At 41.2% G+C, this 26305-nt stretch overlaps 3 protein-coding genes across 4 annotated transcripts in view; all 3 read right to left on the bottom strand.

The window, feature by feature from the left end:
* Positions 1 to 922: 922 nt before the first annotated feature.
* cyb561d1 (cytochrome b561 family, member D1) lies at positions 923 to 5560 on the bottom strand. The gene is made up of 3 exons (XM_088307934.1): positions 4925 to 5560; positions 3005 to 3042; positions 923 to 1624 (listed from the first exon to the last, which is right to left on the bottom strand). Exons 1-3 carry the CDS (start codon positions 5079 to 5081, stop codon positions 1124 to 1126), a joined length of 696 nt encoding a protein of 231 aa, XP_088164060.1. The 5' UTR covers positions 5082 to 5560; the 3' UTR covers positions 923 to 1123.
* Positions 5561 to 7185: 1625 nt separating this feature from the next.
* On the bottom strand, positions 7186 to 24236 carry atxn7l2a (ataxin 7 like 2a). Of its 2 annotated transcripts, none has more exons than XM_088309880.1 (10): positions 24070 to 24236; positions 22965 to 23033; positions 19369 to 19702; positions 18922 to 19172; positions 18665 to 18747; positions 17724 to 17935; positions 17000 to 17180; positions 16534 to 16655; positions 9510 to 10479; positions 7186 to 7511 (listed from the first exon to the last, which is right to left on the bottom strand). In XM_088309880.1, the coding sequence occupies exons 1-10, from the start codon at positions 24197 to 24199 to the stop codon at positions 7494 to 7496; spliced, it is 2370 nt and encodes a 789-aa protein (XP_088166006.1). In that variant the 5' UTR covers positions 24200 to 24236; the 3' UTR covers positions 7186 to 7493. The 2 variants fall into 2 exon arrangements, with proteins under 2 accessions (XP_088166006.1, XP_088166005.1); XM_088309879.1 differs by having other exon boundaries at positions 18922 to 19175.
* A 660-nt stretch (positions 24237 to 24896) lies between these two features.
* sypl2a (synaptophysin-like 2a) overlaps positions 24897 to 26305 on the bottom strand; it is a 26519-nt gene continuing 25110 nt past the window's right edge. Inside the window, exon 7 of the mRNA XM_088309536.1 lies at positions 24897 to 26305. This exon is cut by the window's right edge and continues 412 nt beyond it. The gene's annotated coding sequence lies outside the window, so the exon portion shown is untranslated.

Here is a 26305-nt window from a genome sequence, read left to right on the forward strand (position 1 = left end):
ATCCAGCAGTAATAAATCATGAAATGGTTTCCAAGTGACCTTTGGCTTGCGCTGAGGTCATCCTGGAAGGGGGATTCCCCCATCTGTGGTCCCTTCTTAAGGTTTCTCACTTTTCCCCTAATGAGGTTTTGTGAGTTTTTCCTTGCCCTCCTGGGGGTTAAGATCGGGGATGTCGATTGTGGCTATGTAAAGCCCTTTGAGACTGTCTGTGATTAAGGGCTATACAAATAAAATTGACTTGACTTGACTTGAGGGATGAACAATGTTTTCATTGCTGCAAAGCTAAAAAACCACAACATTCCATGTTATGAGGATTGTGTTTTTATACAATGCATTTGAAATGAACTTTAAACGTGACTAAAATATAGAATGGCATTTGTTAGACCTAACTGATAATTCTAGCACAATTTAAATAAAGGAAATATGACAAGTCTGTGATTAAAGCCCTTTGTTGACATCAATATACAATGATTTCGGCAAAAACGCCAATACAAATGGCAGTAGTTATTCTGGAAGTAAAATTGTAATTCATTGTTGATTAAATCTTAACAGTGTCGTCCACCCATTTTTGAAATAACTCCTGTTCATGACCAGGCTATCCCTGCTAAAATAGCGTGTGTGGCAATCCACAACTGTTAAAGAAATTTAAGTTTGTCATGTTATCAAGTTTCAAACCTATGCTTCCAGGTCAGAAGGTCACAAGTGAACATGTTCCTCTTTGCTGTTTAGAATTAGCAGAAGTGTCTGCGCTGGCAGCAGAACAGGAAACCGGTCAGCTCAAACTTAGAAGTGTGAACCAAAAGATGTCTTGTAAACTGAAACTGTTAGAATAAGCAGGAAGAGCGAGGGCGAGTGTGATAAAGTCAATGTTCAAGTTTTCCATTCTGTATGAGTTGCATATTCAAATTGCTTATGCTGTGATGCAAATAAAAACCACCCGGGAGCAGGAAGCTTCAGCTTTTCCTCCTGGGCCTCCTCACACTGAGGGCTTTGGAGGACTGCTCCTCGCAAGTGATAAAGACAACGCAGACCAATGACAGAGATGATAACAACTGTAGCTGTTTTGGTGACCCATAACATCCATCGGGCTCTTCTGATTACAAATCACTCGAGCTTTTCGCCATTAGCTGCTGATCTTCTTACGTGGCAAGTAACTATTAGTTATCTGGTTCATCACCACCAGAGCAGGAAAGACTGGCAGCAAGAGGGTGGCCCACCATGCGGAACCTTTGACCAAGTCCTGGTACCAGTCAGAGAACATAGCCGCAATGACTGTGAACGTGGCCAGTAGGTAGACAACCAGGCCCCACGTGCCGTGGTATAACTTCAACCTGGGCGGGGGTGTGGAGAGACGCAGCAGCTTGGAGAAGAGGATGCAGACCCCGCATGCCGCTTGAAACGCCGAGGCGGCTAAGGTGCAGATGCCTAGCCAGCTGTGCCAGGTGGCCAGGTGGCGACTCTCTGACAGATTCTTGCTGGCCACAATGAAGCTGATGCCCGTCGCTGCAATGATCAGGACCAGAATTTGACAAAACCAGTGCAGGCGCACTTTACTCTTCCGAGACTTCAAGATGGATAATTCAGTTGAGAAGATGAGGATGCCTTCTGTCATACACAGGAAATACTAAGAGAATAAGGAGGAAAAGAAGGAATTAGCCAAATGTAAGCTTAGTACACTTGACAAAAACATATTTTTAAAAGCCATCCCCTTGTGCAAGTATGTCCAGATCCGATTCCTGAGGGCCGCTGTCCTGCTGGTTTTAGCCGTGTCCCATTTTGATTCAAATGATCAGCTCATCAGCGGGCCGTGAAGGAGCTTGAAAACGATCCAGATACCTTGAATCAGGTGTGGTGCAAGATGGGACACATCTAAAACAAGCTAGACCTCAAGGACCGGAGCTGGACATGCCTGATTGAGCTGAGCAACCCTCATGAGGATAAGCCGCTCGATCTCGTCACTTGCGTTCCAATTCATAATCAAATGACTGGGCTCTGGTCCTCTATTCTGAAAGTTGTCTCAGTAAAAGTGGTTGGGATGTCAAATGTGTAACATTCATTGAGACTTCAGACTGCCTTAAGTCTTCATAACACAGTTGCATGAAGTGCATTTGTGAGGTGGGGCAAACCTGAGCAAACAGACAGCAAAATGAACCAATCAGCAGAGAGCGTATTTGACATCAGAAAAGAGACTTATGTTGGAAGTTGTGGGAAATCAAAGCAAACATCTTTTGCAATAAAAGCTTCCACTGCTGTCAGCTGCTGGGGTTTGAGCGACTTTTTTGTGTTTTTGCTCATTTAAAAAGACGTTTTATGTTGAATGAAACAAACTACTGTCTCCCGTGTGTCATTTTGAATGGACTTTTGCTGCCGAAAAATGACGTTCACAAATAATACATCACAGAAAATGAGCCAATTTGATTGCGCGGTTCGGATGATTTGGGGTCAACAAGGGCACTCTGTCTGGAACCACTTTTTTTTACTTTAGTGCATAAAGAAAGAGTGGGTTTGGCTTGTCAGGTTAATCAAGCGATTCCTAAAATGAGACAATATTTGCAAGCAAAAACAAAAACTTTCATCGTTTTGATGACTAATAAAAATGAAACTAAATAAGTTAATAAGTTAGTGGAAAGTTTCAACTCAAAAGCAAAACAGGACATGAATTCATCACAATATGATATACTACGCTCAATGTATTATTCTAGGTCAGTTTGTAACAAAATACTGCATAGCTGACTCGTCTCTATCCAACAAAGTCATCAGGTGATAACCTGATGTATTATTCACCATGGAGAGCAAGATGGAACAAAGACTGGAGGGCATAAAATTTTAAGCCGAACACTGACAGGAAATGTATGCTCGCCCGGGACAAGTTTTCTGTATTTTAACTGTACTATGCTGTTGGTGTGATCAGAGCACACCGTTGAGATGAGAAGAATGATGTGTGTGTGTGTGTGTGCGTGCGTGTGTAGGTATTAATTTTTAAGACAGTATACCACAAACTTACTGCAAGTGTCATGCATAAGGGATGCCAAGACATAAGACCTGAAAGACAGAGAGTATGGTTTATTTACATAACAAATGGTGGTGACCTTGTGCTTGTTTCTATTGCAATCAATAATATTAGTGTTTCATTAATTACATGGTCATTTCTGTTATTGCCATGGTCAGACAGGAAAAAGAACATTTTTGCCATTCACAATAATCATCTCCTGTATTTCTACCTTACTAACTTTTCAAATGGTCTGTTGAATGAAACGTTATATACAGCTTTAATTCATGACTAATAATGAATGAATGAATGAATATGTGATGCAGATCCTCTCCTCCATGGTAAAAAAATAAAGGACCCCGCTAACAAAAAGCAAAATGCAGAATCAGGAAAGACCCAAAATAAGGGCTTTGGTGTATAGTCGGCTTTTAACAGAAGTTTTACTAGGTGAAGAGCCAGCAGCTATGAACAGAAATAATGTATTATAATCAATACAGTCAAAACAAATAAGATGACGGATAGATCAGCAATTTAGCAGTCGCTCTCAGACCAGAACATGGAAACGGCTGATGTCATCATGACAAAGAGGCGCAATGTCAAACGTGTATTAAATATTTATAATCTCAATGCTATTTGCACTATTTTTAATCACTGAGTACTAAGTTATGAATCCAAACAATAATATGTCAATAAAAAGCAAGTCCTTTAGCAAAGCTAAATTGATTAAAAACAGAATTTTGAGACCTAAGTTTTACATTTATGTACAAAGAAAAATTACATTAGTACATAAACGCAAAACAACATTGGGTTTAAAAAAATGCATTTTCATATACAGAATTACACAAATCCAAAATTATACTTGACGGGAAGTAGTACAGTAATTCGGGCCTTACTTGAACCATTTTTAAGAACTTGAAAAAGGACTGCCTCGCACACAAAACTGCTTGCTTGCATTTTTACAAAAATAGCTTTTATAGTTTTTAAATGGTATTATGGCATTTTCTCTCATGTTTCTAAATGTCACTGGACATTGGGAAGAAAATTGTGAATTAAATCAAAATCGCAATATCTGTCAGAAAAATAGCAATATAATTTTCTCCTAAAATCATTCAGCCCTCGCGCATGCATGTATAAATGTAAACATGAAAGTAAAACGGGTTGGTCCACTGGGTGGGGAATTCAAATTAAAAAAAGAATACAGGTGAAACAATAAATTGGCAGGTAGTGATTTGCACGTGTGGCACCGCAGCTGTTCAAGTTTAAATTGAGATCTCAACGCAAAGCATCGTTTCTTCTGCATGCATGTATAAAATATGGTATATTTTGGAGAGAGTTCGAATTGCAATTAACTATGATTAATTAATTTTTAGGATGTGATATAGATAAATAGATGGGCCTTGCAAACCAACACTGGTGGAGTGTGCTTACAACTAAATGTACTGTATACGTTTTGAGAATTGTTCCTAAGAAAAATGACTCCATTTAGATTGTATTCAAGGATCAAAGAAAGCTATTAATTATTAGCTATTAATCACATTTTTCTACCATTTTTTGTGAAGCTTTTAACAGATATTTGAGTACAATCTAAATTGAGTCAGCTTTACAGGAATTTATTCTTAGAAACAATTCTCAAAATTGATACAGTACATTAAGTTACAAGCGCCACACTCTCCAGCAGTGTTGGTTTGCAAGGCCCTATGGTGACTTAAGCAGGGTGTTTTATTCTGAGATGATGTGAAAAAGATGTACAGCTAATGTGGTACAGTGATTGAAAGTTTGAATTTGGCTTTGCAAAATATGCTGATTATTTTCTGAAGTAAATATATATATATATATATATACACACACATACACACGCACGCACGCACACCCCTACACACACACGCACATACGCAAACGCACCCCCACACACACACATATGTGACGTCCACTCACTGGTTCCGGGTCTTGACAGCACCGAGATGATGAGGCTCAGGCTCACGCCAGTGATATGAGCCGCTATCACCGCCGCCTTCCGCATCCAAGCGTAAAGCCAGAAGTCGCGCATCCCCAGCCCTTCTCCCACCGGGCTGTACTCAACGTCGGACCGCATGCCGCCGCCGCCGCCGCCACCACCACAGCCGTCACCCGCTCCCACCCGAAGGTTGCAACTGAATGAAAACGCTTTGAACGCCGCAATAGCTCCATGTAGATTGTAATCGCTAGGGGCGGCCCCGAGCACAACACAAGGTCACAGTTTTTATTTAAAGTGTCGGACTGAAACGCATTCCGGTTACCGTATTGCAACGCACGCTAACAGTCGCATTACATTAGTTGCGTTAAAATGTGTTCGAAGACCTGGGAGTGCAAGCCTCCAGTCAAATTCGTAGCAAGCCAAACCTCTTCTTGTGCGTTTCTAAATATGTCACAATTCTATCGAACACAATATCTGAGGCTTAGATGTACCCAAACTTCGTCTTTCTGGGTGGGTGCCCAAGTATCAATAAGAAGTACACGTCCGTTTGGCTCATGACAGCAGAGAATAATTCACTTCCTGTTTTTGACTCGACGAGGGTTCTTCTTTGTGTTGAGCGGCTTTTTGCAAATAGTTTTCATTACCGCCATCTATTGATCTGAAATGGTTGCTGCTTTCGCTCACTGAGTTCGAGGCGTGGGTCAACCAAAACGTTTGACTCCGCCCACTTGAATTCTTGACAACTCGGTGCCTTCTTTATTCTTTTTTTCTTTATTCTACCATTTTTTTTGTTTATGCTAAACTATTTCATTAGCGGTTGATGACAATTGATGCGACGTCTTATAAAGCCACAAGCTGTGAATTGACTGAAACCCAAACGCTAACCTCAACCATACAGGGAGTGCCCCCTCTGCTGGGGTCATGTGGTACAACAAATCCCACTGATTTCGAAGCACGTGACGTCTTTTGACCACAACTTTTGAACCTAACGGCCTTAATTAACATCGACGCTCATTTACGGAGCCGCGCCTGAAATGCGTTCTGCAGCGAGCACTCGGGTCTTGAGTGAACTGGCGGCGATTCCAGATGATTTGGGCGTGAGGTGTCAAAACTTTTGTAGGTGTTGAAGTATCATCTAAAGATGTTTTTTTCTCAAGTTAAAAATGCAAAAGTAATAGTTCCAAAATTACTTTAAGTATAAAAGCAATGCGATGGGCATAATTGTCATTAAATACAAAAGATGAATCTGGCCTACAATGTAGCCAAAGTATCCATTGGAATTCCTTCACCTTGATTCTTGTAATGTTTGCAGTGTTGTTGCATCTAAATGACATTCCTATACACTAAACTTGTCTTTTGAGTATTTCAAATAGGAAGTACAAAAACTATGGCCTCGTATAAACAGCAGGACTGGGTCATCTCCCGTGGGATCAGGAAGTCAGGCAGCTTCCTATTCCGAATCTATATGTGATTGCTGTATTATATAATGTCAAGACAGCTAATGCGATCGCTGAAGCACAAGAATTTATATGATACAAACATGTATACTACTTAGCATTGTGTTATTTTCCCCAGCAGGGGCATGGTGGCCATAAGAAATTTGGGGAAATATGTGAAGAATTTTCCCAAACGGCCGGTGTATTTCCAGGCCTGTCCTGTCCTTCACAGTCACCAGCAACCGTACATCAACAATTACGTTTTAGTGCATTACGGCCGCATCCAGTCGCCGACCAGGTTTCAGCGCGAGATGGCTGCCGTCAATGAACATTCTTGGGATGAATTTTTGTCCCAGTTCTTCTCTAATACACTCAATGCGAGTTCTGCCATCAATCCCTTGCTATGACGTCGCAATGAGTCACTAGGCAGAATCTCACTCTGGGAAAACGATCATGTCAAATATATCAAATTAAAAATATTTTTTTTTGCTTTATTATTCTTTTGTGTAATTACTTTACTTGTGACACAAAAAGATTAAATTTGGCATTTTCTGAACTTACTTCACGCAAGGTCTTTACAAGTGCTCTCTTACAAGGCAGAACATCCAAGCACAGAAATCTTTTCAAATTCCTCAATCAGACATTTTGAAAATGTGAGCTGACTTCAAATGAAGAATGAGAAATAAACGATCGTTTGAACAGTAGCGTAACGGTTCTTGTACATGTTCAAATATTATAGGTTGCAACTGCTGCCTTTGAATAGGCAGTTTCTTATGTTGGGGGCAACGGACATCAAAAAGCCAGAACATGTGTAAAAGAGATGTTTATTTTTTTTCTTTAATAAACCAACATATTTAATTTAGCAGCATAACTAGATGATCTTGAGGTATTTGAAGTCCATCGCCATCCATTCAAAATCTTTGACCCTTCACCCTTAGGCGTTCACTCAGATGATAGCACAGACACTCTGAGACTCAGTCTATTGCCGTCAAAGGTTCCGTACAGCACCAGCTCATGTGGACAAAGTGCGCACGTGCACATGCACAATCCTGTTGCCCAAGTCTTGGATCAAGTTGATCTGGCTCCTTCTTGTGGCTTGTAAAGGCAGGCACAATTAATGGTGCAGTTTTGGCTGTGAAGCAAAAAAAAAAAAAAAAAAAATTATTGTACATTCGCTTTGATAGCTATAGTAGCGTTTCATATAATCAGTTAGGATGGAACGATAATGGTGATAGTAAAACTTCCACGATTATATTAAATTTATCAGTTCGAACATGAAATATCTTTTCTTTGTAGTGAATTGAATTATTACTATTCTGTTTTTATTGACATTTTACACAATGTCCCAACTTCAATGGAATTGGATTTGTGATATTGTTTTAATCGGATTCAGAACTTATGTTTACACCACACTGAGAAGTCGTCGTAGTGAACACTTAAGACGGCGAGTTCAAAGTGTTAATTAGGGTAACAGCTCTGATTAGTGAAGTAGAGTCTTTCATATTAATCCATGGCTCATTTGCCTTGATTTAAGTGTAAACCCAACCTAAGACAGAAACAGTATTTGTAGATAGAAATTGGTTTTTGTAATACAGATTAATTTATTGCATATAGTTGTCCTCCCAAAAAAATAATAGAAGGAAAGATGACCCTGGCAAAATAATCGCATAATAAATTGCAATCGCAATATTGAAGGGTCTAAATCGTTCAGCATTAGTACAAAGGTGTACTGTAAATGTACACAATAGAGGAGGGGTCACCTCTGATACTGAATGAATTTGCTAAATCAATTAGGTGTTGATCAATCAATTAAATTTTGCATCTCTAATTGAGAGCAAAACCATTAAATCTCTTGGATATGTCAAGCTACTGACAATTGCTGTAAACAAACAAAACCCAAAAAAAACCCTCTTGTGCACACCGTGTCAGCCTTGTGGCATTATGTTGACAAAACATTAAAAATTAACGTTTCTTTGATAAAAACAAGTGAAAACAGAATAGATGCACGTAAGTAGGTCAGTTACGTTAGAAATCCATTGTTGTATTTGTATTTATTTATTTTTAAATGTATACAGGGACAGTGCATATTGATTAAACAGTTTCCCGTAAATTTGCCACATCATAGCCTATGGCTAATTTGCATCTGTTGTCCCTGTGGCAGGTTGATGTTAGAGTAAACAAAAGAAAACATAACATACAAGTGTGTAATTTTTGGTTGCAGAAGAAAGCCTGTCAGCCCCAAAGGTATAGTCAATTCACCTATTACAGAATTTAGTTAGCTCATCGTTATTTATTTATTAATTGCATAACTCTAGGATCTACCTTTGAAACGCAGTTTGGGATGATGATGGTCATTAGAATTTTTTACAAGACTTCTGTTGTCCAGAGATTATTCTCGGGTCCGTTGGGGGCCCAACAAAAATGTATTAAATTTTAAATTAAATTTCTTCATATTTTTAGTGTCTGAGTGACAACTCATCAGTAGCATTTCTGAACAGAAAATCACTACTGTGATGGAATTAAAAAAAAAAAATCAAACAATAAAAAAAAAAGGTTCGTTTTTGGAGATCGGTGCTTCAAGTGGGAGGGGAATGGGGCCATTCATTCCCTTTGACTTGCCTGTGTCGAGGGGTGTGGTGAACATTAAACGTTTTTTTTCTTCCCACATTAACAAATACTGTCATGTTTACTGCTGGTAAAAAAAAAACAAACAAACACAAAGGTAATTAAAGTGTCAATTAATTTAAACGGCGTGAGTGCAGACTTTAATGGGCACGGCCGGTGGTCACGTCGTGTCCATACCATTCTAATTAACTACAATGTAATAAATAAGCATATTAAATTAGCGATTGAACATGATAAGTTATGTGAATTTAAATGATGCCATGTTCAATAACTCAAGTAAGACTGTTTTTATGATTTCCTAAAAATGAGAGCTTTTGGAGATGGCGAGGATTGCGACCGTGATGACACGCACAATAACAACAACGCAATAAGGCCCCCCACACACACACACACACTCAAGTAATTCTGTGTAGTTTTTAATTAGTCTTTTCAATCCCCTGTTCAAAAAGGTCACGCACATTCAAGATGTTATTTGAGTGACTACGGCCTGCGAGTCAAAACTCACCTTCTGTGTGGCCAGTTTCTTCTCCATGCCTCCGGCCAGGCCTCCACTCTTACTGTCCTTCCATGGGTAAAAGTTAGAGCGAGGAGAAGAGGAGGCAGGCGTGCATGAGGAGGAGGAAGAAGAGGAGGAGGAGGGCAGGCGGTGTGCTGAGGGGGAGTGTTCCTCAATACCACCCCCTTTACGTTTTTTTATCAAACCCTGGTGCTCAAATGTCCGCCCACTGCCCTGACCGAGCAGTCCTGAGTCCCCAACAGTATTCCGACAGTAGGAATTGTTCATGGAGGACGTCTCTGTAGGTGATGAATGAGTCAATGTTGGATGAGTCCGTCTGTAGGTCCAGACTGTCTTTGCAGCCGGCGAGTGTGACTCTGCAGGAGAGGGCTGGGGACGGGGTTTACTCCCGGGCGAGAGCGTACCATTGGTCTGTCCGTGGGAAAGAGGTGAGAGAATGGGGGCCTTTAAGGAGGGCGCGGTGGGAAAGAGGGAAGAAGCGATGGAGGGTGGGCGGCCCCGGTCGTGTAAGGTAATGCAGTTCCTGTTGGGGCCCGAATGCTCCCCTTCCTGCGCCGGGGCTTTTCTTTTGCGGACAGCGGCGGCAGTCGCCGCGTCCTCTCGCAATTTCAGCATCTGCTTGCTGGGACGCCCGACTGGGTTCTTGGGCCGTGCTGGACCTGCGTGATGCGCACCCACAGGTTTACCTGGAGACAGTAGGTGACTGTCTCCCAAGTCACCACCACTGCTTGCGGAGTTCTCTGATGGTACAGTGGTTGAGTGTCTCCCTGAAACACGACTGGAAGAAGAGGATGCCGACACATTTTTGAGGGAGGACTTCATATGACCAGCTGAGCGGACTTTCGAATGTAACGGCGAGCAAGTGGATGATGCGCTGGTTATTGAGGTGGGAGACGACGAGGGGACACTCTTGGCTGAGGGAGTTGGACACTGGTGGTTGGTGGCTTGAGGTATTTTCCTGAAATAAAAGAATATAAGCTTTTAATCCATTTCTCAGTGAACATTAGAACAATTTGGATAATTAAACTGGTGTAAACTTGTATCCCTAAATGCATTTCTCACACCGATTTAAAAAAAAGGCTTTTTTTTTTTCTTGCACATCTAGTTTTCAAGATACATTCCTTTCCGCATTTAAGTTTGACCAATAAAAAGCTTGCGCAATACAGATTCTACCATACCTTAGGGCTGTGCAATTAATTGAAATTCAATTATGACTACTCCACTCAACGATTACAAAGTTGGCATAATCGTAAAAAAAGTATTATATAGTGAGTGAGTGTATGCATGCATGCATGCATGCGTGTATATATATATATATATATATAGACTAAACCACAATTATTCATATACAGCAAATCTGATGTCGTTTATAGTGGTACAGGTTAATTTATTGCTTGTGTTTTTCCTTTCAATATACAGGATGACCTTGAAAAAATATTATTTTAAATCACAATAGAGGTTAAAATTTTAAAATAAAATTAAAATAATAAAATTGTTCAGTCCTTGGTGCCTTTCATGGGAAATAAGCCCAGAGCTAAAATTAACTGGCCACGGCAACAGAGGAGTAGAAAGATGGCTGTGTGGTTGCCGAGGTCGACTTCTCTGGCAGCCGTCAAAGCGCGCAACGTCACTTGAAAGGAAGCAGGGAGTTCACACTTAGCCTACGATAACACTTGGTGGGTTTCCATCCCAATCTCGCCCCTCCCCCACCTCAAAAAAAAAAAAAAATCATCCTTAATGCAACACAAGAAAATGCAAAAAAAATAATAAATTAAATACATAAAAAAAAGATCTAAAATTCACAAAAAAAAACGGTTGAATATTGTGGATTTTTTGCGAGGAAACTGACAGGAGTGGACACGTTTTAATCCGATATTATCTCACACGTAAATATTGTCGTCACAAAAAAAAAAAATCACTGCAGACGATAAAGTAAGATGTTTATGGGTGGGTGGGGGGGTGAACAAATTAAAATATTTCTGGAAATAATAATAGAGTTCATCTGTAAAATGTGGCTGAACTAGGGCTGGGCGATAAACCGAAAATTTACCGTTACCGAAATGTATTACAATGACCGACATAATTTTGCCCATGGTAAATTCGGTGTCTAAAAAAAAAAAAAGAAGTCTTTTCTGTCTGCGGCGATGTTCATGCCTCTTTAAGACGGCTACAGCGCGTGTCGTCACATGACTCATGCGCTGTAGAAGAATGTAAACAGAAGACGCGTTCGTAGCTGGCGATTCAAATCCTGAAGCGGCTGACACTGCTGCAGACGAAGTAACGTTAGTTGAAATTGTCGCGCTTGTCCCGAAAAGAAATTCGACATCTGTCGTTTGGAAATGTTTTGGGTTCCATAAAGACGATGTCTGAGCAAAAGAACATGAACTACAAAGTGCGTCGTAAGCACCTGAAACAGCGCGTCCAACATTTTCTTTTTCACCACCCACAACACAACCATGCTGTTGACTTGGAGCTTGTTCTAAAAGTTCAAAGTGAGAAACAGGGTTCGACAAGTGACAACAGCCCATAACGGAGGCGACATCATACGAGAGAACGTCTCAGAGGTGGACGCGATAGCCGAGCACATAGCTAAAGATAGAGCTCCTCTAGTTACAGTGGAGCGCACAGGATTTAAACGCCTCATGAACCTAGCCGACAAGAGGTACGAAAATATTTTTCGCAAACACTTCCCGATATGGACAACATCGGGACGGGAGTGGAGACGTCGAGCATTTTGCATCCACATCCGACTTGTGGTCGAGTCGCAACATGGATCCCTGTTTGAGCCTGAATGTACATTTTCCTGATGAAGCACACTTGTTTATTTGGCATTGGCATTCCATTGACATTTTTTCCATTCTATTTAGCATTTTGTTTACAGGCGACAAGCTCCTTGGCACATGGCATTATTTATATTGTTTACAAGATACCTTCACACAAATCTAGGCCTTTGCAAATGGCATTACGGCATCTCAGCACAATATATTTGCAGAAAAAGATTTTGGGAGAGGTACCCTTTTTCTCCTGTTCTTTGTGACATTTTTCAAATCATGCAAAGCAAACTATTTTTGAATGTTTATTCAAACGATTTTTTTACTTTTATTTTTCATTAAAAGTAATGTGTGCCAGTTGGTCAATAAAAAAAAGCAGTTAATATGCATTTCCTGCAGTTATTTTGATCCCCAGGGGGAATTTATCGCGCATTTATCGTTAGAGGTAAAATTGCCCAATTTATCGCAATATTGATTTTAGGTCATATCGCCCAGCCCTAGGCTGAACAACCCCTTCCTTGAAGCGTTTTACGCGCCTCCAATTTTCATTTGGCATAATCATGTTTTCCACATCACTTGGGTGCAACTTGTTCAAGAAATTCAACAGGATGGTTGTGTAGCCTGTTTTGGGGTCATACCTTCCACAACAGCTGCATGTTGCTCTTGTCAAAATACTGTAGTTTTGTCTTTGGAAGATAATTCCAAGCCATCAGCTGCACATTCGGTCAATGTTTACTTCGTGTTTATGTCTTGAACTTGCAAACCAAAGTAGAGAAGGCAAAGCTTTGGCTGCTTTCACACACATTTCCGCCGCATCTGCCATGTTCAGTCAATGATACTCATCCATCCATCCATCTTCTGTACCGCTTCTCCTCACTAGGGTCGCGGGGGGTGCTGGAGCCTATCCCAGCTATCTTCGGGCAGTAGGCGGGGGACACCCTGAACTGGTTGCCAGCCAATTGCAGGGCACACATAGACGAACAACCATCCGCGCTCACACTCATACCTAGGGGCAATTTAGAGTGTTCAATCGGCCTGCCATGCATGTTTTTGGAATGTGGGAGGAAACCGGAGTACCCGGAGGAAAACCACGCAAGGAGAACATGCAAATCGCACACAGGATGGCCGGAGCCGGGATCGAACCCACGCCCGATGCTGTCTCTCACTGTGAGGCCATTGAGCTAACCAGTCGGCCACCGTGCCGCCAGTCAATGATACTCACAATAGAAAGAAAAAAAAAATACATATTTTGTGTCTGTCTCACAGTCTGGCGCGGTACCAAGTGGCCCGCGGATGTAGTGATTGGGGACCACTGAGTTACGTAATACCTATTCTCTGAAGCCTCTTTTGTACATGGATGTAAATCAGCTATTTTCCAAGAATAATTTTATTTATTGAGAAATCTTGTGTTCTCAGCTGTAAGTTGTTGTGAAAAGAGAAGTTCTCTTACCTTGCTAGAAGTCATTATATTAAGTCAGAATTTTCGCTGCTCACTAAAAATCAAGAATTTGTCCTTTAACGGGTCGGTGCAAAGAACAAGGAAACAACCGTTAATGAAAACAAACCCGTCATACCATCTAGTGTATTTTGTATAAAAGTTGGTTCCTCCGATGTCTTTTTGTCAAAATGCCATTTCACATCGCTCTCACCTGTTAGACACTTGTGTCAAATTGTTTTGATAGAAACATCCCTGACAACTTGGGAAACATAGGAGATGGTTAGCGATATCGGGGACTTTTTTTCCCCTTTTTGATTGTGACATCACACGAGAGGGATTTTGTTTCACGTCAGGCTGCGTCTCGCTCGATTGGTTGCTTGAACGCGCAGAACTGAGGACTAAGTGGTGAAACTACTGTATTGGCGGCATGAAGCTCATTGGCTAGTATAAATCCTGAAATTAGCCACATCATTGTTTAAGGCGCAGTGTTCAAAGCAGGGGTGGGAAAAAAAAATCGATATTGCAATAAATTGTTGCTAACTCTGTTGCAATAAATAATCGATAGCCTGGCGGCAATATCGATATTTCAAAACAACGCACATAATGGATTTACCTCGTCATCCCCGTCCGTATTTAATCTCTCCTGTCCTGTCTGTGGGGGCGCTAATGCCGCAAACGGTTCTAAAATTGCCGGGATCAGCGGCCGGTGAAGAGTGTGAAGAATTTACAATTGAAAAAGAACTAATGCAAGAATGGCGGAAAACCCAGAAAAACAAATCAAGTTTCAAGAGTTTCCACTCGAAAGTGTGGAGACACTTCGCTTTTTACGAGACCGGTGACGGGAGAACACTGGATAAAGAGAATGCAATCTGCAAGAACTGCTTTGCAAAGGTAAAATATAACATCAACACTACGAATCTGCAAAGCCACCTTGTTCGCTATCACGGTTACTACTGGCAGGTGATAAAAAAAGGCGAATCAAGACAGCCGACAATCACTACTGCTTTAAAGCAAAGTTTCCCTTTGGTGTGCTCTTACATCGGAGCATGTTGTAGTTAGTGTTCCTCAAGAAGAATATGCCTTGATGTTTCCACTGGGCGGGTTAACGTAAAGCACTTTAATGACAGTTGATACTGACATTTCAGGTTCAGAAAGCAGTGCAGTGACTTGGTTTACATAAAACATAATGTTTGTGCACTTTAATTCGTCCAGCCGTAGCTACAGTGTTAAGACTCAGCGGCAGTGAGGTACTATGCAAATGCACCTTTGTACACGAATAGGCATTGAAATTTTTTTTTTGATGTTTTCATTTTTATGGCCATTTTTGTCTTTTTTAGTCACATATCTCGTGATATATTGTTGAAGAGATTTCTAATGATATATTGAATATCGTAGACATTGTGTATTGTGATATTACCATTATTGTGGGCCACATATCGTCACAGTAGGGCTGGGCGATAAACCAAAAATTTACCGTTACCGAAATTTATTACAATGACCGAAATTATTTTGCCCATGTCGGTAAATTCTGTGTTTAAAAAAAAAAAAGAAAAGCCTTTTCTGTGTGCGGTAATGTTCATGCCCCTTTAAGACCGCTACAGCGCCTCTAGTCACGTGACTCCACCCGTCTGATCGAGAAAGAAAACAGACGTCGCTGTCGTAGCTGGCGATTCAAATCCAGAAGCTTTTTCACCACCCACAAGACAACCATGCTGTGCTGAAAGTACAAAGTGAGAAGCAAGGTTCGACAAGTGTGACAACAGCCCATTAACGGAGGCAACACCATACGAGAGAACGTCTGAGAGGTGGACGCGATAGCCTAGCACATAGCTAAAGATAAAGCTCCTCTAGTTACAGTGGAGCGCACAGGATTTAAACGCTTCATGAAAGCTGTATTTCCCGATATGGACTACATCGGGCCGGGAGCTTAGACATGTCAAGCATTTTGCATCTACATCCGACTTGTGGTCGGGTCGCAACATGGATCCCTGATTGAGCCTGACTGTGCATTACATAGACGACAAGTGGCGACTGCGTACCAGAGTACTCAAGACGGCACATTTTCCCCGATGATGCACACTTGTTTATTTGGCTTGCATTGACATTTTCTTTGATTTTATTTAGCATTTTTTTATTTGCCATTATTTACATCATGAGAGCATCTTGGCGCAATCTAGAAAAAGATTTTGCAAGTGGTACCCTTTTTCTTTGTGACATTGTTCAAGTCATTCAAAGCAAACTATTTGGAATGTTTATACAAATGATTTTTCTACTTTTATTTTTCATTGAAAGTAATGTTTACCAGTTGGTCAATAATAAAAACAGTCAATCTGCATTTATTTTGATTTTAGTCCACGGGGGAATTTATCGTGCATTTATCGTTATCGAGGTAAAATTGCTCAATTTCTCGCGATATTGATTTGAGGTCATATCGCCCAGCCCTACGTCACAGTATCGAATTGTGAGTTACCCGTATCGTCCCACCCCTAGTTCAACGCAGGTGAAAAAAAAAAGTGTCTTATCGTTCGGAAATTGCTTTACAACTATTTATATTAGCTTATATTTAAGGAAAACTGATATGGAGGGCAGTAAGAAAACCCAGAAATTCTACATTAAAATCAACAAGGAGTTCCTCTTTAGCTGCTCAATTAGCCAAATCCATCCATTTTGTATAGCACGTGTCGCCAGCAATCACAAGGCATCATTTAGCAAAGCATCCAATAAAATAAATCCATACAGATGTTGACATGAACTGCCCTGAAAATATGAAATATATAAAATAGTTAACAATGATCCAACTTACTTCCAAAGATGGGCGCTGATGTGCTGCTCTAGCATGCTGCTAAAAGCTGACCTCAGGTGGTGAAGCCTTCTGTCAAAAGTGTAGATGCCATGGCCCAACACAATGCCACCAAATGAACACATCTGGGGAGAGCAAATAAATTATATTCCATATTTATGGAACATTGGCATCGTTTAATAGAAACATCTACGGTCATCCCTTTTGAAAGCCATAACTTCAATTTTTGACCTCTAATTCTAAAATGTAAGATTAAACCATTTGGATTAAGAACGGGGTGTTGTTTAAATTTATTAGAAAAAAAGCAAAGACACAAGAGCAAATACTTTTGGCAACAGTGTATGAGAAATGAAATGCATTGGCTGAACTCAAATGAAAATGTTGTATGAGTTAAAACAAGAATAAATGTTGATGTGAAGTCCTTTGTTTCTTTTCTCATGGTCAATAATCTAAAGAAATAAATGCTCACTGCTATTGGTCTTGGGTGCAGAGCAGAAGATGAGAACTCAACAGGGTCCTCTGCTCCTTCTGCCTCACTTTCATCACTGGAAATTGTTCCATGGACAAGAGGGGAGGGGGCTCGGAGGCTTCCTTCATCCTGCAACTGCCCATCATCCGCTGGGGAGCACTCTGAAACAGCTGTGGTGCGACTGTGAAGACAAAGTGAAACTGTTACTTAAATGGGTAGTAAAGTAACAGTGTTCATTTAAAAAATAACAACAAAATCATAACATTTGCCCCCTCTGTGCAAATGAGACTTACGTAAACATGACATTTTTAAAAGGACAATTTCTCTGATTCTGGTCTTTGATATGTAGCAACGCCTAAGGGATACCACAACTCCATTGCAAACTCACGCACAAGATTTCACAAGTGGCCAACGGCCACCGGTTTTGCAGTGATTCATAATTTGAATCAAAGTTGTATGATGTGGACATGTCACAAATTTATAGGCAAAATTTGCCGAAGCCTTCAAACAGGCAAAAAATAATAATTTTGCCATGAGCGAGTAATGCGATACAGGCTCACAAAGTTCTCATCACAAGACGTCCGTCCTCATGTTAAACCGCCCAATGTGCGGTGAGCGGCCAACTGTTATTTTTATTGACGGGCCGGACATAAACGAAAGCATCGTGGAGTGTGCGACGGCCCGAAGGTACAATGGATCATTTGCTAGCTTTAACGACGCTAACCAGAAAGCAGGTAGGCTGGCCAAAAGTCTCCGGCAGTGTGGAGCCACGTCTTGTTCTCTGGGTGCCTCTGGGCTGGGGGACCGTCCAGAGGAGGAACCACACTCCAGTGATTGTGCCCCCTTCTCACGAACCTTGGTCTTCAGTTCAGCCACTAACTGGTCAAAGTTCTTACTGCGACCCAGCACCTTCCTACGCTGGTGGATGGAATGGATCTGAAGAAGACGACACATACCGAGTCATTCGTTAACATTTTTGACATTACAATTTAAAATAGAGAAACAGCATTGAAGCATTCAACGTAAATAAATGACGACCATAAAAAGGGGTAAGAATTGATTTTTTACAAAGATTAGAAAAAAATATAATGAAACAACAGTATTGAGAAACAAATTTCAATACAACTCATGTTTTTTATCGTGATTTGAGCAGCTACATCATCAAACTCAAGGAGCATAATTCACTTATACTGCAGGTTCATATATTTCCCTTCGAGGTGGAAGTAAAAACCACAGGAAAAAGATCTTATGCATTCAGAACAGGTTTAAGATTAGAATTGATTTCCTGTGTCTCTCTCCAATAACCCCTTCCATTTCCTGTTAATCAGGTCATCCTATCTCAACTAGACAGATGCGGCCTCACATCCACTTCCTGCTTCACGCATATCAATCGCCACGTTAAATAACCTTGCTGTGCTAGAATCCAACCTTACCATTCAGTAGAGCAGTAGGTTTTTGTGTTGACACATCTATACATTTGACGGTGATAAATGTAGAAAAAAAAAACTATTAATTGAGCACCGTAATTTTATAAACAATAGATTTTAGAGTTGTCTAAGACAGGACAAATTTCCTTCTGTGGGGCAGACATTAGGTCATAATCAGAAGGGAAGAACTAAAACCTCCAAGAAAAAAAGGGAGACTGCCTGTAGGTTTGGATCTTACATTGCATGTCAGGAGGCGAGTGCAAACTTTCTTCCTGTCAGGATCAAGGACCCCACAGTGTTTGTCCAAGTCACACTCTCTCTCTGGGAACACAGAGAAACATTCATGTTTAACGTCACACATTAAAAGGAAAAATGAACATATTTCCTCACAAAGTAACAATATTTTTTTTTATATTGAGACGAACAAACTGCTGAAGAGTCGCGTATCTTTCAAAATCTATTTTTTTACATGACCCTAAGATGGCCAGCACTTACTGGAGGCCACTTTGTTGTATGGCCTAGGAACGCGGTGGATTTGGGCCACTGAGGACGGAGAAGAATCCTTCCTTTGGGTCGGAGGCCTTTCAATGGGTAAAGGCCTACCAGGTGGGGTGCTTCCATGTGGCCAAGGGGGGTCTCTGATTGATGAAGGTGGCGAGCTAATCGGAGGCTCCACAGGTGGCGGCTGCTTGAAAACTGATGAATCTGTGTGGCTGCTGTGGGATGATTTTTCCAGTGGGGAATGTCTGCTAATGAGAGATAACTGGCCATTAACAATATTCTCCAAAATATTGCTGCACTCAATCAAGCCCATAAGGTGAATGTGGAACTGAATCAGAGAATCAGAATTTAAAACATGAAAATGACCCTAAACGTGCATCTGCATCTTCAGTAATATAAAGCCATCAAATCATCGATGACCCCTAACACCCCCATTCTCACCTTGCTCCTTCCTTTGTGTTTTTGGTGGGTCTGTGCTGGGGTGGTGTAGTAGGAGCTTGTGGGGGCAGTTTTACTGACCCACCGCCTTGGCCCCGACCATCCCACGCTAAAGCGGGAATGGAATTGGTCCCCTGAGAAGGAGAGTGGCTGTGATGGGTCGTCTGCTGCGGTTGAGGAGCCGGAGAACGTATTCGAGCATAAAGTTTGGCCAGAGGACCGTGTCTCCTCTCGCAGTGCTTCTCGAACGCCTGTGGTTTCACTACTTGACCACAGTGGCTACACACCACAAGGTAGAAGTCGTCATAGCCAGGGTACAGGCCAAAGATTGACATGTCTGTAAGAAAAACCGAGAGGACTGTTAAGAGACAAACATGGCAAATGTGCTTCTATTTCATCAAAGATGATTACCATGGTGGCTTAAAACATTGACTACAAATATACTGTAAACTGACCTTAAAGTTGGTATAACTGTAGATTTATACTGTTTTATAAAATATTAATTGCTTTTCATCTCCAATAAATTGAATAAATTCATGTCTTTATTCCTTTACGTGAAATATGTTGATAGACAATATATTTTAACAAGTTTGAGTTCCGCCATCGAAGCAAATTTGTGATGAGGCTCTTGATCTGAAAAAGCTTTACATAAGTCAGAACAGAAAGCAAGAGCTCTGCAAAGCTTGTGAGATCTCAAAGCAGAGAAAGGACTGACTGAGCTTGGCACGAGAATTTTTGCAATGCATCTAATGTGTGATATCACAAGAAACATCAGCATGTTGGGAGACGTCAGTGTACCTAGAGACGACCTCACTGTGGTCAGTACTAACTACAAAGCCTTATTTGTTTATTTAAAAAAGCATGCAGGATCAATTTCAATTAGGTTTAGACAGAGTTTTTAAATATTAACAGTAGTTAATTATTTTTACACTTGAACAGTACAATTAGGCAGACAAGTGCAAAATATTTTATGTTAAAAATTATGGGAAATCAGAAAAAATTGAAGCTTCGCCACTGTCGTGGAACAGACCGTTTGACCGATGTTAAAGAATCATACTCTTAATTTTGTATGAGTGTGTGCACAAATAAAAATTGCATTAGATTAGAATCTAACATGAAGTTGGATTTATGCTGTGCCGAATATTATTACCCAGCCACATCAGACAACCCCCCCCAGCCACATCAGACAACCACCACTTCCTCCTGCTCAGCCTTGTTCCTCACAACATCTCAGGTGAAGAACCAGCTGAGGAAGATGAAGGCGAGGAAGGCAACAGGTCCAGATGGGATTAGCTCCCAGCTCCTCAAATCCTGCGCAGACCAGCTGTGTGGAATCATCCAGCACATGTTCAACCTGAGCCTGAAGCTGGGCAGAGTCCCCCAGCTGTGGAAAACATCCTGCCTGGTTCCGGTTTCAAAGACAACCCATCCAAAGGAGCTCAACAACTTCAGACCAGTGGCGCTGACGTCTCATCTGATGAAGACCCTGGAGAGACTGGTCCTCGTCCATCTGCGCCCCCTGGTCAGCTCCTCAATGGACCCACTCTAGTTCGCATACCAGCCTGGCATCAGTGTGGATGATGCCATCATCTACTTGCTCCACACTTCACTCTCCCACCTAGAGAAGGCGGGGGCACGGTGAGGATCATGTTCTTTGATTTCTCAAGTGCTTTCAACACCATCCAGCCCACCCTATTGGGAGACAAGCTGGAGCAGGCGGGAGTCGCCCACCACCTCGTCACATGGATCCACGACTACCTCACAAACCGGCCACAGTACGTGAGAACACAGGACTGTGTGTCTGACGTGCTCCTCTGCAGCACGGGAGCGCCGCAGGGAACTGTTCTGGCTCTCTTCTTGTTCACCCTCTACACCTCAGACTACAAATACAATTCCTCTACCTGTCACCTGCAGAAGTCCTCTGATGACTCTGCGATTGTCGGCCTCATCATTGACGGAGACGATCGGGAGTACAGAGGGGTTACGCAGGGTTTTGTGGACTGGTGTCAGCAGAACCGCCTCCAAATCAACGCTGGGAAATCCAAAGAGCTGGTGGTGGATTTCTGCAAGCGTCGGCACTCTTCACCTGCACCGGTGAATATCCAGGGAACAGACGTTGAGAGGGTCTCAACTTACAAGTACCTGGGTGTTCATCTGAACAATAAACTGGACTGGAGTGACAACACAGACGCTCTCTATAGGAAGGGTCAGAGCAGACTCTTCCTACTCAGGCGGCTGAGGTCCTTTGGAGTTCGGGGAACACTCCTCAGGAACTTCTATGACTCGGTGGTTTCATCAGTCATCTTCTATGGAGTGGTCTCCTGGGCAGGAGGCATATCGGGCCGGGACAAAAAGAGACTGGACAAACTAGTGAGGAGGGCCAGCTCTGTCCTGGGCTGCTCCCTGGACTCTGTGGACTCAGTGGGGGGCAGGAGGATGACGGCAAAACTGTCATCAATGCTGGACAACCCAGCCCACCCACTCAATGACACTCTTAGAACACTCCACAGCTCCTTCAGTGATAGACTGTTACACCCTCGCTGTACCAAAGAGAGATTTCGCCGCTCCTTCCTGCCGACTGCTGTCAGACTTTTTAACAAGAACATTGGGTCAGGCCTACAGACGGGCGGGCATTAGTGCAATTGTGCAGTCCTAGGATGCAATATACACTACTACTGTACTTTCAGCCAATGGTGTGCTTAAATATTGACCAATGGTGTATTTTGTTTACCATTACAGTATTCTTATTACAGTACTTTCATCACTGCAGTATTTCTACCATTGCAGTACTTTCACTATTGCAGGACTTTTACCACCACAGTACTTTTATCATTGCAGTATATTTTATCATTGCAGTACTTTTACTATTAAAGTACTTTTATCATTGCAGTATTTTATATCATTGCACTACTTTTACTATTACAGTACTTTTATTATTGCAGTATTTTCTATCATTGCAGTACTTTTACTATTACAGTACTTTCATCATTGCAGTATTGTCCATCATTGCAGTACATTTACCATTACAGTACTTTTATCATTGCAGTATTTTCAATCATTCAGTATTTTTTATCATTGCAGCGTTTTTATTCATTTCCGCTCTGTATCATGGACAGGCATAAGGAGTGTTTCCTTACACTTGTATATACACGTTTATACTGTGTATATTTGCATGCTTTTTATGAATGTCTGCTGCTAATGTTATACATTAACGGCTACATTACGCCGCCGACTCTGTGTGATCTATATCTGTGCTGCTGTAACACCTCAAATTTCCCCATTGTGGGACTATTAAAGGACATCTTTATCTTTAACTTTTTCACAACACTGTATATGGTCAGAACAGCAAGATTTTGTTAAGAACGTGTATTAATGATAGAATTAAAAATCAAAACGTGTGTAATCACACACACAAACACACCCCCACACACACACACGCACACACCCCAGCACAAATACCTGTACTGCAGAATAATTGTATTGTCAACATTATAAAAAATATGTATCTAGTTCAAAAGGTGCTGCTATAAAAACATGACAGAAAAAAAAACCCAGCAATACTTTGTTTTCAAGTTCATGATAACTGCTGTCAGACTTACCCTCCTTGCTGAGTGACATTGCCTCTGCAGCCTTTTTGCCATTTTTATTGCAATCATCCACATCAGCTCCTAAAACAACACACATTTTCATTATGCTCTTCCATTTGTACAGTAGACTACTGGAAAACTAGTTCTACTTAAAATGTTAAATATTTCCACACAAACGCATAACTAAGTTGAACAAACGGCAGCACAGGTCTACTGTTTGACCATTTAACGTGATGATCATATAACCTAGGTCCTAGGTGATTCTTCAAGATTACTTAGAAGGGGTTTGAAAGGGTATTTATTAATGGCGTGATGCTATGTAGGCAGACTTTATTGGTGAGTTGTGAGCAGAGTTGCAACTGGATGGATGGATGTCAAACAATGGGTGAGCGCAAAATACTGAAAGCTGGGAAGGGCCAACTGTTTTGGATAGGAACTGTCACATATGATTCCCTCGGGCGCACAAACATGGTCAACGTCACTACATCTAAGGTGGACGCGACTCGCTAACGAGATGGGGGTCAAATATTGTACTAGAATAGGGCGAATAGAACACGAGTGGCGTTTAGATATGGCAAAGGCTGGGCCAGCATTTACATGGTGGCAACAGCATCAGACTCCTCCTCTGTCACCGGTGTCTACGCTCAGAATCATCCGGCCACCTAGCTGGCATGCTAACGCTAACCAACTATGCTGCCGTCAAAGAATTGTCTGTCTAGCTTGTTAGCAAGCTAGCCTAGCTTTTCACGGCAAGAAGTTGCACGCACAGCCTGCCATACTGGCTTCATTCTGCTCTGATGTCACAGCTGCCCAGCTCGTTTAATCAAAATTGGCCACATCCGACAAGCACGGGCAACATGAGTCTTAACACAGCTCCAACATTACAACACAAACTACAATGGGCCCATATTAGTTACCCTGGTCCCCTTTTTCGTGACAACATATGCAGATGGACCCAGTGTAGAGCAACATGTTATCCATCCAGCGCTAGGACCCGGCAGGGTCTTTGTTTGGGTAACATGGCTAGCTGTGCTCTACGTTTACACGAAAATAAACCCTGGGTTTTTTGTTAAACTGATTCGCAGCAGCCAGTTGGGGCGTCATTACGCTCTCTTACCGTCAGGTGCTGTCACACCGGCCCACTCGGTCCAAGCAGTCCAGCTTTGTCCCACGAAATCATCGAGGCTAGGCACCCGCCGATCGAGAGCAGCCATTACTTTCACTGCGCGTTCACGCACCGCCATCATCACTGCGCGGCAAACCACTTACGTCATAAGTCGCGCTCTCGACAAGCTAGGAACTTGTCGCGTGCGCGTTTTAGTATACATACGGAAAACAACCACGGGGACACCGTATATATGTGGAAATGTTTTATCATGCACGTGTCTTTCTCTTTTCTTTTTATACACAAATATTTGGTTTTCTACGATTCTTAGAAGATAATACAACTTACATGACTATCAAAGTTACTGGGATGCGCTCTGTCTGGAGTTGAGTCCACCTGACACCGGAGTCTTGAAATTTGGTTCACTAAGTACCTAATAATCCGTTTAAAACCATCATGCCTCAGCTTCGATTAATACAATTATGTTTTAATACACAATACAAATATTCTGATCTTTAAATGTATTTTAAAAAGGGAAGGGGCGGCGGGGGCTGTCAAACCACATACGCGTAGCCCGAAACAGGAAAACAAAAATTTAGTGGCCGAATGTTGTGATTGACTAATATACTCAGGCAAGCACAGCGAGATATCTAAAATGTGACCATACAAAGGCCAACTCGGTCTAAACTGCACCATTCTAGTTGAAGATTAAAGGTTAAAATATTGAGAGCTCATAGAAAACAAAGAATCAGCACGGACTGACTTAATGATGCTGGATGGCCTCTGACTCAAACAGGAACAGCGGTCTAAAAAATATGAAGCACTGTTTAAAAAAATGAAAAAATTAGGACTGTATCTTTAATGTTCTGCAAAGCATGGGAACAATGACTTACATCTCTTTAACAGACATGCAGAGATATACAATTTTCATTATGATTAAACCACTGCAAAATTGGGCCTTCAACTATTTATTAGAATTGTCTATTTACTCTGTTACCGTGGAACATAAAGCATTACATATTTTTTTGTAGAGGTGTTTCTTATCTAAACAAGGCAGTTATTTTGTTATGTGATAGGTGAGTAATTCACATTTTACTTCACCGTACAAACTCATTTCTGACTGATTAAATCAGGTGAATATCTTTTTTCATGGTGATCTAAAGTCACAGGCTACTTATTACATGTGAACACAACTTCTAATCCCTGTAAGTGGTTAAGAACTGTCATCGTGTCTGAACCATGCTGACACATGGGTGTCAATCAAACAGTGGTGTAGTGTACAACTCAAATCTTGAATTACAAATCTGACTCCTCTAGGCAAATGTGACATTCAGGGTATTTTCCCCAATAAGGTGGTCTTTATCGACCCAAAAAATAGCTTTAAAAAAAGTGGGAAAAAAATTCAGAAATAGAAATCAAGTGATAAACTGTAGTACAAATACTGTACAGAAATGTCACTGCAAATGCAAACAATTGATTTTTGGTTTCTTTTAAACGGGAACATTTTGGAGAATAACGAACAATTTAAAAAAAAAAAATCTATAATGATATAGAAGGTCTCACAGGGGAGACAAATGCATCACCACAGTAACTAGAATCTTAATTCAGGGGGAAAATAATTAAACTGATACATAAATGATCAAGTACAGTCAAAACAAAATCCAACACATCAACACACCCCTAAAAATGCATTAAGATAATGTAACTGAATGAAAAAAAATATCAAATGACACTTTTTACTCATTAATATTTTGTATTTGCACTCAATCATTTCTAATCAAGAAATTTAATGTAGTAACACAACAATTTGTTGATACCTCGGTATGTTAAAACAAATAGGAAAAGACCCGATACACATACTTAATACAAACCCACACAAACATTTATTTTATAAACCCTTGTTATAAGGCACTCAAAGGTAGTTGTCTTGGCACACATTAGATGGCAGAATGATTGCTTGGAGTCAAAACAGCAGCTCAAGATCACATACAATAATCATATTGTGCCACATTTTACTCACTCAAGCAAACAGATACGCAGTGCCAAAACATATTGAACACCAAAGTACAGAAAAATAAGCTGCACGTCGACATCTTTTCCAAATGGGAAGATGAAAATGCAAACAGAAACCCAATTTAAAACATTGCAATGGCAAAAAATGAGTGGTTTGCATACAAATAAGTTTACTACAAAACCTTAGTGTTGTTGAGCAGATTAAATGGAAAAAAGTGAAACAAAAATCTAAATG

This window comes from Idiotropiscis lumnitzeri, chromosome 11 (assembly GCF_059441095.1).
Source record: "Idiotropiscis lumnitzeri isolate Australia: NSW breed Sydney's pygmy pipehorse chromosome 11, RoL_Ilum_1.0, whole genome shotgun sequence".
NCBI lineage: Eukaryota > Metazoa > Chordata > Actinopteri > Syngnathiformes > Syngnathidae > Idiotropiscis > Idiotropiscis lumnitzeri.